At 51.0% G+C, this 14,019-nt stretch overlaps 1 protein-coding gene across 1 annotated transcript; it reads right to left on the reverse strand.

The window, feature by feature from the left end:
• Positions 1–5,148: 5,148 nt before the first annotated feature.
• COX6B1 (cytochrome c oxidase subunit 6B1) lies at positions 5,149–12,469 on the reverse strand. Its single transcript, XM_069740876.1, has 4 exons — positions 12,346–12,469; positions 8,592–8,708; positions 6,764–6,864; positions 5,149–5,374 (listed from the first exon to the last, which is right to left on the reverse strand). Exons 2-4 carry the CDS (start codon positions 8,698–8,700, stop codon positions 5,321–5,323), a joined length of 264 nt encoding a protein of 87 aa, XP_069596977.1. The 5' UTR covers positions 8,701–8,708; positions 12,346–12,469; the 3' UTR covers positions 5,149–5,320.
• Positions 12,470–14,019: the final 1,550 nt, after the last annotated feature.

The following is a 14,019-nucleotide window of genomic DNA, read 5'->3' on the forward strand; positions in this document are numbered from 1 at the left end:
GTGCTGTGGAGGGTTGAAGACGCGATTTTTTAAGATTGACAATCCAACCTAAGTTACGAAGTGCTACCATCACTTTCTCTAACTGCCCTTTACAGTGTAACTCTGAATGCCCCACGATCAGTAAGTCATCCAAGTAAGGAATTATCAGTATGTTTTGCTCATGAAGGTGTGCCATAACCTCTACCATAACCTTAGTAAAGACCCGGGGTGCGACTGCAACACCAAAGGGGAGTGCCTGATATTGGAAGTGCTCCACTGTGCCGGCAAGAGAAAACGCCACCCTGAGAAAACGCTGGTGATCTGCATGTATCGGAACATGGTAATAGGCGTCTTTTAGATCTAAGACCACCATGAAGCACTTGTGAAAAAGAAGCTTTATTGCCGTTTTCACAGATTCCATTTTGAAGGATGGGATTAGCAAGAATTCATTCAGGCCTCTCAGATTAATAATGGTACGGTATGACCCATCTGGCTTCTTTACCAAGAATAACGGGGAATAGAACCCCCTACCTCGCTCTTCCGTGGGTACCCGAATAAGAACCCCCTTTTGTCTGAGATCCCGAACTTCTGACTCCAACGCCAACTGTTCTGCAGGAGAAGAACGGATAGGAGTTAGTTTAAATTTGTCCTGAGGGATCAGATGAAACTAGAACTTTAATCCCTCTTTAATGATACTGAGTATCCATGGACTGTTGGTGATCCTCAACCAGGCTGGGTAGAAAGCTAAAAGCCTACCGCCCACCTGGACCGCTAGTCATTGAGTTTTCTTCGAGTCCCGAGGGGTGTTAAACATATACCCCCTACCTCTTCTTCTGCTGCTGCTGTAATATTTGGATGAATCTCTATTTGGTTCTCTATCAGATCTGCGGCGATAAGACCATCCCCTGCTGTAGTCACGCCTATAAAAAGGTTTTCTTAATAGAGGGAACCGCTTCTTAGAGTCGCCCGCCTTCTCAAGCAGCTCATCAAGTACCGGACCGAACAGATGAACTCCTTCACAGGGGATGCCGCATAGCCTTGACCTAGCTTGTAAATCACCTGGCCAACATTTAATCCAAAGTGCTCTGCGGGCTGCGTTGGATAAGGCTGAAGATCTTGCGGCCAGCCTGACCGAATCCGCTGATGCATCCGAAAGGAAGGCTGCAGCATCTTGGATCATGGGCATAGATGATAGGATTTCACTTCTAGGCACTTTATCCTTAAGTTGATCTTCCAGGTGGCCTAGCCACACCATCAAGGACCGAGCTGTGCAAGTAGCCGCCACTGCCGGTCTCAGGGATCCCGCAGAAGTCTCCCAAGCTCCTTTAAGGAACACATCAGCCTTTCTATCGAGCGGGTCCTTTAAGTTACCTAAATCTTCAAATGGAAGAGAAGAGTTTTTGCATGCTTTGGCCACTGCTGCGTCTAACTTCGGGACTTTGTCCCAAGAAGCTGAAGCTTCTTCCCCGAACGGGTATCTTCTCTTAAATGCTGGCGGAAGTGACCCCTTTCTTTCGGGCTTCTTCCACTCCTTCATAATCAGAGACTTGATTTTCTCCACCACAGGAAAATCCCTTCGGGATTTACGGTCTATGCCCCTGAACATAATGTCCTGAATGGAGCATTCTGGCTGAGTCTCTTCAATCCCCATGGTGTTGTTGACAGCTTTCACCAGATGATTAATCCTATCTAATGATAGACATGTTCGGCTAGACTCTACGTCCTCTGAAGATGAAGATGATGGATGAGAATCCGAGCTCACACTATCGGAATCCATCTCTGATACAGGGGATGAACCTAGTATTCTCTTCTTGGATTGTTTCTTATGAGAACTGGATTTTAAGGAGTCCCTGATCTCCTGTCTGACCATGTCCCTAAGGGTAGACGTCAGGTCAGGGGCCTCCTCTTCGATTAAGTGCTGTATGCAGGATCTGCACAGCTTCTTTTTATGCCCATCTGGGAGAGGCTCTGTACAAACGGCACACTCCCTATGTTTAGCTTTGGAAGCACATTTTTTCCCCTAAATAAGGAGAGAGGGAATACAAGGAGGGACACCAATCAGAAAGTGTACTTTCACGTAGCTCACTTACCCATCCTTGAAGTAAACGGTACCGTGATCGGGGGGTCCTCTTTGGCCGGAGAATTCCTATGGCCCGAGGATTTGGTGGGCCTCTGAGCAGCTTTAGCTCCACCAGCACGACTACTGCCACTGGAACGCCGCTGGGAGCTTCTCTGAGACTTTCCTGTTTGTGGCTGCTCCAAAGGCTGCTGCTGTTCACCGCACAGCTGCGGAGTTCCCTCCGGTGACTCCATTAGGAAATGGACAGGAACCAGGATGGCCATCTGTGCAGCTCTTAAATACATCCCCCTGGGTACCACCCCCGGATGGGGGTCAGCAGGGCTTCCTCCAGGTGTCAACGATCGGCATTAACTACCGATAGGCTCTGGCCACTGCACGCCGTGCCCCACGCTGAGCGCCGAACTCCCTGCGGCCAGTATCCTCCCCCTGCCCCTGGGCGCCGCCATTAGCCGGCGAAAGAACGCTACCGCGCATGCGCGGCCGCGCCACCGCCGCTCGCTGCGTCATCCGGACACGCCCCTTCCGGTCACAGCTGCGGCGCCGAGGGCAGACGCGCCGAACAGAGGACGGCAGCGTCCTCCGGCCAAGACGGACCACCAAGGCAGGAGTGGACAGACCCCAGAGGCCACGTAGACACGGCGGCGTATACTCACAAGGTAATGTGACACCTAGAAGCTAACCCCTTGGGGTTGCTTCCTCCTGCTCTCACCGACACTAACAGTCCCCCTGCCGTGTGGTGCTACCGGCCTCCTGACTAGGCCGAGGCAGGGGACCCCCGCTACCTGATCCGGCCTGTCAGGAGTGGGAAGACTTCTTTCTTCAACCTTCTTCAAAAAAGGTCTGCCTGAAGAGGTTCCACTGTCAGGGACAGGAAACCAACTGGCGGGGGAGTGAGGTGCCGCCCTTTTTATGTCTGAGGTTTCCTGTCCCTGAAGGGCGGATCCCCTCTCTCGTTGTGCTGTCATGGCGACTGAATAAATTATTATTATGTGGGAAGAGGTTCTAAAGTTCCAGGGGGCCAAATACTTTCGCAAGGCACTGTAAACATTCAGAAGAGGTAGAATAATGCAAAAAGCACACTGCAGGCCACACACACTGCAAGCCCCCCCACCCCTCCCACACAAACACACTGCAGCCCCCACACACACACTGCAGGTCTCCCTCCCGACAAACACACTGCAGGCCACACACACATTGCACGCCCCTCATGCGCACATACATACACCGCACGCCCCTCAGACGCGCCCACACACACCTCCCCTCAGATGCACCAAAACACACTGCACGCCCCTCAGATACACTGCGCACCCATGCCCCTCAGACGCACCCACATATGGCACGTTCCTCAGATGCACCCACCTCAGACGCACCCACACTGCACTCCCGAGAGGCACTGCACACCCCCCAGACACACCCACGCACGGCACGCCCTTCAGATGCACCCACACTGCACACCCAAACATCCCACGCCCCTCAGATGCAATGCATGCCCCCAGACGCCCATATACTGAATGCCCCTCCCCTCAGATGCAACCACAATGCAAACCCATCAGACACACACTGCACACCCCTCTGATGCACCAAGACACATTGAACGCCCCTCAGCCGCACCCACGGCACGCCTCTGCCCTCAGATGCACCAACACACTGCATCCCCCCAAGATGCATCCACGCACATCATGCCCCGTAGACACTGCACACCCACACACCCCTCAGATGCACCACACTGCATGCCCCTCCCCTCAGATGCACACACACTGCACACCCGAGACGCACCCACATACTGCACACCCCCCACGCATCAGACACGCCCACGACCCTCAGATGCACCAAGACACACTGCACGCCCCTCAGATGCACCACACCCCTTAGACGCACACTGCTTGCCCCTCATATGCACTGCACACCCATCAGACACTCCCCAGGCCCCTCAGATGCACCCACACAGCAAACTCCTACCCTCAGATGCACCCACATGCATGCCCCTCAGTTGCACACACCTCCCCTCAGATGCACCCATACTGGGCACCAGATGCACACCCACACCCCTCAGATGCACCAAGACACATTGCACACCCCTCAGACACACCCACTGCATGCCCCTCCCCTCAGATGCACCCACACTGCAACCCCATCAGACACCCACTGCACATCCCTCCCCTCAGATGCACCAAGACACATTGCACGCCCCTCAGCCGCACCCACGGCACGCCCCAGCCCTTAGATGCGCCCACACACTGCATCCCCCTCAGATGCATCCATGCACATTATGCCCCGCAGACACTGCACACCCCTCAGATGCACCCACATACTGGATGCCCCTCCTCTCAGATGCACCAAAACACACTCCATACCCTCAGACGCACCCACACTGCATACCCCATAGATACATACAGACACCCCTACACACCCCTCAGATACAATGCATACCCCATCACACCCCTTAGATACACACCTTCCACATCCATCACCCCTCAGATACACACACACACACTTCACCCCCTTCAGATACACTGCCCAGGCACCCCCCCGCCCCATGCTGGATGGAATAAAGATGTTCCACAATGTGAGCTGCAGCTTCTCCTGCTCACAGCAGCACTGTCCCAGCAGACACCTCTGCCGAACTGCCAGCAGGACAGGAGACGCTTCTAACATCACAGCACAGAGGTGGATACAGGACGACTGATCTTGCAGCTCAGGTTGGTAGGTGCAGGGGTCTCTGGTTCTCGCTGCCCCTCAGGAGCACTGACCAATGAGTGCTTCTATCACTTTGATGGGGGAAGGGTCAGTGTTCTCATCCTTCACTGCACCCTCCTTTTTCAACGCCGGGCCTCTATCAAAGTCTGTGGCGATATCAGTCACATGATCATGGTGTCCCTACAGGTCCTCAACCACGTATCTACATCAGAAGCTTCACTGATAATGGCATTAGCAGCGAGTCTCCTGCTGTAGACGCTGGGGGCCACCACGGGAGTAGGTGCCCTAGGCAGATGCCTAGTCTCCCTGCTTTAATGCCGGCCCCGAGTACACAGGCAGTGAGGCCCAGGCCACCACAATTACAGAGAGCCAGAAGTCAGCAAACACAGTGATACTTCTAAGATTTTTATTTTTTGGACATAGAAATAAATGTACTAGCAGCTCTCCAACGTAGGGGATCGCGGGATTCACGTGGACGATTTCCAGCCGACGGGTCGGGATTCAGGTGAAGGCGACTCCGGATTAGTGGAATAAAGAAGAGTCCAATTCAGACCAGGCGCAGCTTTAGATTTTCCCGGGGTAGGTGCCCGCTTCTCTCTGCTCGTCCCACTTCTCCACCTATAGCACAAAAGACATGAGCGACGCTCGCAGGACGGAAGAAGGCGGAATTTACCAAGATGGCCGCCCTGGAGCGGAGAGTTCGCTGTAGCGTACGACTGCCGTCCATTGTGCGGCCCTTTATACCAAGCCCAGCCATCCCCTATGGTAAATATATGGGGTATTATCCAGCGCCCTCATCAGTTAGGGAGAGGTACTGCAGACGAGGACTTGCACACACGCATGATGATTGATAGCTTATGCCAGGAGAATGGCTGAGCGCTCCACCATTGTACAGGGAAGAAGCGGCATGGAAGGAGTTAAGGACCATGACGTTAACTGGATCCACCCGGCCACCTCTAAAAGCGCAGGGGTGGTCACTGAACCTGGCAACAAGCTTTAACTCCGGCAATTAAGAATTCAATTGCTCCTAGATTATTAATACAAGTTGTTTTTTTTTTTTTAACCAACACCTTGGAGATTCACCCATTAATGACGAGAAGACCCCCTTGGGCTCACGGTAAGTGGCCAATGACAGCGCCTCCCGCCGCATAAGTGAGGTACTGCTTAAGGTACCTTCACACAACGATATTGTTAACGATATCGTTGCTATTTGTGACGTAGCAACGATATCGTTAATGAAATCGTTATGTGTGACAGCGACCAACGATCAGGCCCCTGCTGGGAGATCGTTGGTCGCTGAGGAAAGTCCAGAACTTTATTTCGTCGCTGGACTCCCTGGAGACATCGCTGGATCGGCGTGTGTGACACCGATCCAGCGATGTCTTCACTGGTAACCAGGGTAAACATCGGGTAACTAAGCGTGGGGCCGCGCTTAGTAACCCGATGTTTACCCTGGTTACCATGCTAAAAGTAAAAACAAACAAACACTAGATACTTACCTACAGCCGTCTGTCCTCCAGCGCTGCGCTCTGCACTCCTCCTGTACTGGCTGTGAGCCGGAAAGCAGAGCGGTGACGTCACCGCTCTGCTTTCCGGCTCCCAGACAGTACAAGAGGAGAGCAGAGAAGCAGAGCGCAGCGCTGGAGGACAGACAGCGGTAGGTAAGTATCTAGTGTTTGTTTTTTTTTACTTTTAGCATGGTAACCAGGGTAAACATCGGGTTACTAAGCGCGGCCCCGCGCTTAGTCACCCGATGTTTACCCTGGTTACCGGCATCGTTGGTCGCTGGAGAGCGGTCTGTGTGACAGCTCTCCAGCGACCAAACAGCGACGCTGCAGCGATCCGGATCGGTGTCGGTATCGCTGCAGCGTCGCTAAGTGTGAAGGGGCCTTTAACCATCCTACGGCCCAAGACGATGCAGACAGTGTGTGCCGTGTGCGACCCCCCATCAGCCGGTCACTGGACATGCAGGAAATGCTGCCCGGCCCTGATACAAGCGTCACCTACCCAGGAATTGGGGCACATGGAGCTGTAGACGCGGTGGTACCATTCACATGGGTAGGGGTCCTTCCCTTTCGCGTTCAGAGACTTCTGGCATCGATGATAATCTGAGAAGAAACGAGCAGATAAGAGGCACCATCCCGAGTCATCATCCACCCAAACCTCAACACTCCACAGACACATGACCTCCCTCAGCCAATAGGCAGCTCCCGATTCCAGGTGTGCGTCATGTGACCCTTACTGAAGCTGCTGACAGGACGGGATCGGTCATGTGATTTCCGCTGTAACTTGCAATTTTTTTTTTGCTACGCGGTTCAGGCAGTAAATCAATGAACCCTGTAGATTTCACCCCTGGATAATCGTAAAGTCAGCAATCCTTTCCAGTTTGATGCCGCATTTATGGTGACTGGTAACCTAGAGCTGACCACACAGCTGTCAGGGTGTGCTGGGAGTTGTAGTCTTACCAGAACTGGAGATACATGTAGGCATATAACAACATGCAATTCTGAGCTGAGAACCTCCTGAGATTTACTGCAAACAAGACAGCACTGGCTGCTGAGTGGCGGCCATAGTGTGAACACAGAACTGCACGGACAGCAGGGGTTAATAAATAACCTTTATAGACGCCTGTAAGAGGCAGCAGCAAAATTCACAGAAAAATACCAGTCAGTGAAAAAGAAGGGGGCAAATTATACATCAGTGATGAGGGGACATCACAGAAGACCAAGGATAAGATAGATATGTAGTGTATGAACCCAGTGACTGCACCAGCAGAATAGTGATTGCAGCTCTGGGGTATAATACAGGATGTAACTCAGGATCAGTAATGTATGTACACAGTGACTGCACCAGCAGAATAGTGAGTGCAGCTCTGGAGTATAATACAGGATGTAATCAGGATCAGTAATGTAATGTATGTACACAGTGACTGCACCAGCAGAATAGTGAGTGCAGCTCTGGGGTATAATACAGGATGTAACTCAGGGTCAGTAATGTAATGTATGTACACAGTGACTGCACCAGCAGAATAGTGAGTGCAGCTCTGGGGTATAATACAGGATGTAACTCAGGGTCAGTAATGTAATGTATGTACACAGTGACTGCACCAGCAGAATAGTGATTGCAGCTCTGGGGTATAATACAGAATGTAACTCAGGATCAGTAATGTAATGTATGTACACAGTGACTGCACCAGCAGAATAGTGAGCGCAGCTCTGGAGTATAATACAGGATGTAACTCAGGATCAGTAATGTAATGTATGTACACAGTGACTGCACCAGCAGAATAGTGAGTGCAGCTCTGGAGTATAATACAGGATGTAATCAGGATCAGTAATGTAATGTATGTACACAGTGACTGCACCAGCAGAATAGTGATTGCAGCTCTGGGGTATAATACAGAATGTAACTCAGGATCAGTAATGTAATGTATGTACACAGTGACTGCACCAGCAGAATAGTGAGCGCAGCTCTGGAGTATAATACAGGATGTAACTCAGGATCAGTAATGTAATGTATGTACACAGTGACTGCACCAGCAGAATAGTGAGTGCAGCTCTGGAGTATAATACAGGATGTAATCAGGATCAGTAATGTAATGTATGTACACAGTGACTGCACCAGCAGAATAGTGATTGCAGCTCTGGGGTATAATACAGAATGTAACTCAGGATCAGTAATGTAATGTATGTACACAGTGACTGCACCAGCAGAATAGTGAGTGCAGCTCTGGAGTATAATACAGGATGTAACTCTGGAACAGTAATGTATGTACATGGTGACTTAATTGTGTTATAGAGATCACTTCTATATATGATGTCAGCACTTTTCTTACCCAGATAGTTCTGGACACAATGTTTGGTCTGGTTTTGATTTGGAAAGCGGGCATCGAATGGAGCAGTTTTGTAGTTCTCAATCTTGGTACGAATGGCGTCGTCTGCCATTTTGCTTGCTGGAAGCAAGAACAGAAGAGGAAAGATATTATATATTCATGCAGGATTCAGAATCAGTCTTGCACTAATATATATTTCACACACACACACGACTTTAAGAATAATTATTGCATATTTTTCTCAATATGGGTAACTCAATTTTATAACCAATTTTAAACCACCAGACGTAATTAACCAACCACCATAATACGATCTACCAGTTGAAACCCATCGATCACGAAGAGAATATTCATTTTCATGCTTTGCTTTCTTTTCCCCTCCTTCTCCATTCAGGAGCCATAAATGATATTTAAAAAAAATAAAATAAAAGATTTCCAAATGCAATTGAACAGCTAACGTAAGAAATGTCTTCATCTTTTTCAGATCTTACTGTGACATAAAAAATTGGCGGTGCGATTCTCAATGTTGATAGCATTATGGTGATTCTAACTTTAAAAATAAAACTATCAGAAGTGGCAATAAAAAAAAAAATAAAGATTATTTTTATTACAAAGTTGTGTTTTATTTTCCGGTCCCAGATTTGGAAATGTTTTGTGTGTGATGAGTTGATTTAATTGCTACTATTTTGGGGAACAGGTCACATTTAGATCACTTACTGTATTTTGACCATAAATTCGGCATATGAAAAACTAATTTTAGAGCAATTTTTTACGACGCTTACAGTATAGGTAATATAGATTTATCATTTCAAATATTAGACAAATCCATTTTAAATAAGTTTACAGTTTCATAGTTTTTTTTTTTTTTTTTTGGTGAAAAAGGGGATATTTAAATTTTTTTTTTTTTGCAGAAAGATCTACCGGTAAACATCTTTTTTACACTCTGTTGGTCGTATGTTCAAGATTACTGCAGGGATTAAGTATTGCAGTAGATCTTAGGCTATGTGCACACGTATAATGGTCCACTGCGGATTTTTACGCAGCGGATTTGATAAATCTGCAGGGCAAAAGCGCTGCGTTTTTGCTGCAGATTTAAAGCAGCTTTTCTGCGGATTTCACTGCAGTTTTGCAACTGCGGTTTTCTATAGGAGCAGATGTAAAACCGCTGCGGAATCGGCAGAAAGTGACATGATGCGGAATGTAAACCGGTGCGTTTCCGCGCGTTTTTTTGTTTTCCATAGGTTCACATTGTAATGTAAACTCATGGGAAACTGCTGAGGACCCGCAGCTACGGATCCGCAGCGTTTTCCGCATCGTGTGCACATACCCTAAGGAGTCACCATCTCCTTCAGAGCCCAGGCTGTGAGCAGCTGTCACACTCGGGCGTGGGGCTTCATTTATAGGTTATTCTCATGCTCTTAATTTCTTGACCATACTGTTGGGAAAATACTTTTTTTTTTTTAAAACGATCACCAAAATAATTCAAAATTTGTTCCCCTTTCATCAATATTTTTTTAATAGGAGTCTCGTGTTTCATTTCATGGTGGTGAGGCTGGTGGCAGCAAGTTAAGCTTTTTTTAATCCTCCCTCAACCTTTTTATTATATTTAATGTCCTCGCATAGTGCCCCCCCCTTGTAAACTCACTTTCTTATTTTTACAATAGCAGATTTCCCCTGTAACTGGGGCCGGTACACCACCATCTCCGTCCCTCACAGTCAGTGATCACCCATGTCCGGGTCCAGAGGAGACAGCACAGTAATTATTATTACCAACTATTCGACTGACAGACGAGTCTCCAACACTGGACATAAGTGCGACAAATCTCCTGTTCATTAGTCACCGCTGCCCCCATACATAATACACCGGTCAGTATAATGTGTATGAGGCTCTTAAGCTACTTTCACACTAGCGTCGGTACGGGCCCGTCGCAGTGCATTGGGCAAACGTACCGACGCATACTGTGAAATAAAATCACAACAGGGGCAGCGGATGCAGTTTTACAACGCATCCGCTACCCCATTGTAAGGTCCGGGAAGGAGGGGGCGGAGTTCCGGCCACGCATGCGCGGTCAGAAAGAGCGGAACCGACGAACAAAAAAAAAACAAAAACGTTGCATGCAACTTTTTTTTGTCCCGACGGACTGCAAAAACACGTCACATCCGTCGCACGATGGATGTAACGTGTGGCAATCCGTCGCTAATGAAAGTCTATGGAGAAAAAACGCAACCGGCAGGCAACTTTGCAGGATGCGTTTTTTTCTCCAAAACGACGCATTGCGACGGAGGCCAAATGACGCTAGTATGAAAGTAGCCTTAAAGAGGCCTGTGGATAAACATAACCTGGCCGATTTTCACCGCACCCTCTTTATGAGGGTCCGACCCCCAAGACCCTCACTGACTGGTAGGATGCGGCACTACTATCTCAATTAGTCGGTGCGGACTCCACTCACAACATTCATTACGGGGCTGCCCTCACATTTTCCAGCAGCTGCATAGGGAATGAATGGAGTGCCACACTGACCAGGGGACACAACATTGCGCCATACCGACCATGGCCATACCAGCCAGAACGCATGGTGCAACGTCGACCCACGCCGGGCCAGCGGGCCCCACCGTCGACCCACGCCGGGCCAGCGGGCCCCACCGTCGACCCACGCCGGGCCAGCGGGCCCCACCGTCGACCCACGCCGGGCCAGCGGGCCCCACCGTCGACCCACGCCGGGCCAGCGGGCCCCACCGTCGACCCACGCCGGGCCAGCGGGCCCCACCGTCGACCCACGCCGGGCCCCAACGTCGACCCACGCCGGGCCCCAACGTCGACCCACGCCGGGCCCCAACGTCGACCCACGCCGGGCCAGCGGGCCCCACCGTCGACCCACGCCGGGCCCCAACGTCGACCCACGCCGGGCCCCAACGTCGACCCACGCCGGGCCAGCGGGCCCCAACGTCGACCCACGCCGGGCCAGCGGGCCCCACCGTCGACCCACGCCGGGCCAGCGGGCCCCACCGTCGACCCACGCCGGGCCAGCGGGCCCCACCGTCGACCCACGCCGGGCCAGCGGGCCCCACCGTCGACCCACGCCGGGCCAGCGGGCCCCAACGTCGACCCACGCCGGGCCCCAACGTCGACCCACGCCGGGCCCCAACGTCGACCCACGCCGGGCCCCAACGTCGACCCACGCCGGGCCAGCGGGCCCCAACGTCGACCCACGCCGGGCCAGCGGGCCCCAACGTCGACCCACGCCGGGCCAGCGGGCCCCAACGTCGACCCACGCCGGGCCAGCGGGCCCCAACGTCGACCCACGCCGGGCCAGCGGGCCCCAACGTCGACCCACGCCGGGCCAGCGGGCCCCAACGTCGACCCACGCCGGGCCAGCGGGCCCCAACGTCGACCCACGCCGGGCCAGCGGGCCCCAACGTCGACCCACGCCGGGCCAGCGGGCCCCAACGTCGACCCACGCCGGCAAAAACAAAAAAGTCTGCTGCCAAAAAAAAAAAATCTAACAGTCACCATTGACAAAGTTATTAATGAAGGGTTAATGAGGCGGCCCACTGTGAGGAGACAACTGCACACCCCGCACATGTCACCTTGTATCTCCCACCTCACGACCCCCTAATGTGAGGCTTCACTTAAGAGTTGCACTCAGTCTCCCATATAAGCACGGCCAGCCCGTCACCTCCCCTCCCGGCCCGTCACCTCCCCTCCCGGCCCGTCACCTCCCCTCCCGGCCTCACCACGGTGACGCCGGCCTCTCACCTCACAATCTCCGTCCACACAGCCGCTCAATGTCACAGCTCACAAGAAGCGGAAGTGCAGCTTTCCACCGGAAACACGTCACCCTGAGGGCACTAAAGAAGGGCATTGCGGAGTGCACGTCGGCAGCGCGGTGACGTAGGTGCGTGAGAGGAACGCAGTAAAACCACGTGAGCTGCGCTCCATACACAGAGGCGAGTGCACAAGGCGGGAAGCAAAGAGCGAGCTGGCGATGTGATTGGCTGATGGGCTGTTGCTAGGGCGGATTGTCCAGCGCCATTTTGTCCGTAAAGAACGTCACATAGACACTGTGACTGACAGGGAGGGACACCGGGAGGAGACAGTAATAATAACACGGGCCAGCAGGGACAGTGTGCAACGGGTTGTATAGTGTGTCATGGTCACTGCGATATCTGCAAGCTATATACCTACTATAGTACTGCTCCTAGGTACAAGACTATGCTATAACTAGATGGTGGCCTGATTGTAACGCACTGGGTATTCTAGAATATGTATAGCAGTATATAGCACTGCCCACGTAGTATATAACAGCCACGTAGTATATAACACAGCCCACGTAGTATATAACACAGCCACGTAGTATATAGCACAGCCCACGTAGTATATAACAGCCCAAGTAGTATATAACAGCCCATGCAGTATATAACAGCCCACGTAGTATATAGCACAGCCCACGTAGTATATAACACTGCCCACGTAGTATATAACAGCCCACGTAGTATATAGCACAGCCCATGTAGTATATAACACTGCCCACGTAGTATATAACAGCCCACATAGACAGCCCACGTAGTATATAACAGCCACGTAGTATATAGCACAGCCCACGCAGTATATAACAGCCCACGTAGTATATAGCACAGCCCACGTAGTATATAACAGCTCACATAGACAGCCCACGTAGTATATAACAGCCACGTAGTATATAGCACAGCCCACGCAGTATATAACAGCCCACGTAGTATATAACAGCCCACGTAGTATATAACAGCTCACATAGACAGCCCAAGTAGTATATAACAGCCACGTAGTATATAGCACAGCCCACGCAGTATATAACAGCCCATGTAGTATTTAACAGCCCACGTAGTATATAACAGCCCACGTAGTATATAACAGCACACATAGTATATAACAGCACACGTAGTATATAACACAGCCCAAGTAGTATATAACAGCCCACGCAGTAAATAACAGCCCACGTAGTGTATAGCACAGCCCACGTAGTATATAACGCAGCCTACGTAGTATATAACACAGCCAACGCAGTATATAACAGCCCACGTAGTATATAACACAGCCCACACAGTATATAGCACAGCCTTCGTAGTATATAACACAGCCCAAGTAGTATATAACACAGCCCACGTATATAGCACAGCCCACACAGTATATAACACAGCCCACGCAGTATATAACAGCCCACGCAGTATATAACAGCTCACACAGTATATAACACAGCCCACGTAGTATATAACACAGCCCACGTAGTATATAACACAGCCCATGCAGTATATAGCACAGCCCATATAGTATATAACACAGCCCACGTATATAGCACAGCCCACACAGTATATAACACAGCCCACGCAGTATATAACAGCCCACACAGTATATAGCACAGCCCACGTAGTATATGACAGCCCAAGTAGTATA

This window comes from Ranitomeya imitator, chromosome 10, assembly GCF_032444005.1.
Source record: "Ranitomeya imitator isolate aRanImi1 chromosome 10, aRanImi1.pri, whole genome shotgun sequence".
Taxonomy (NCBI): Eukaryota; Metazoa; Chordata; class Amphibia; order Anura; family Dendrobatidae; genus Ranitomeya; species Ranitomeya imitator.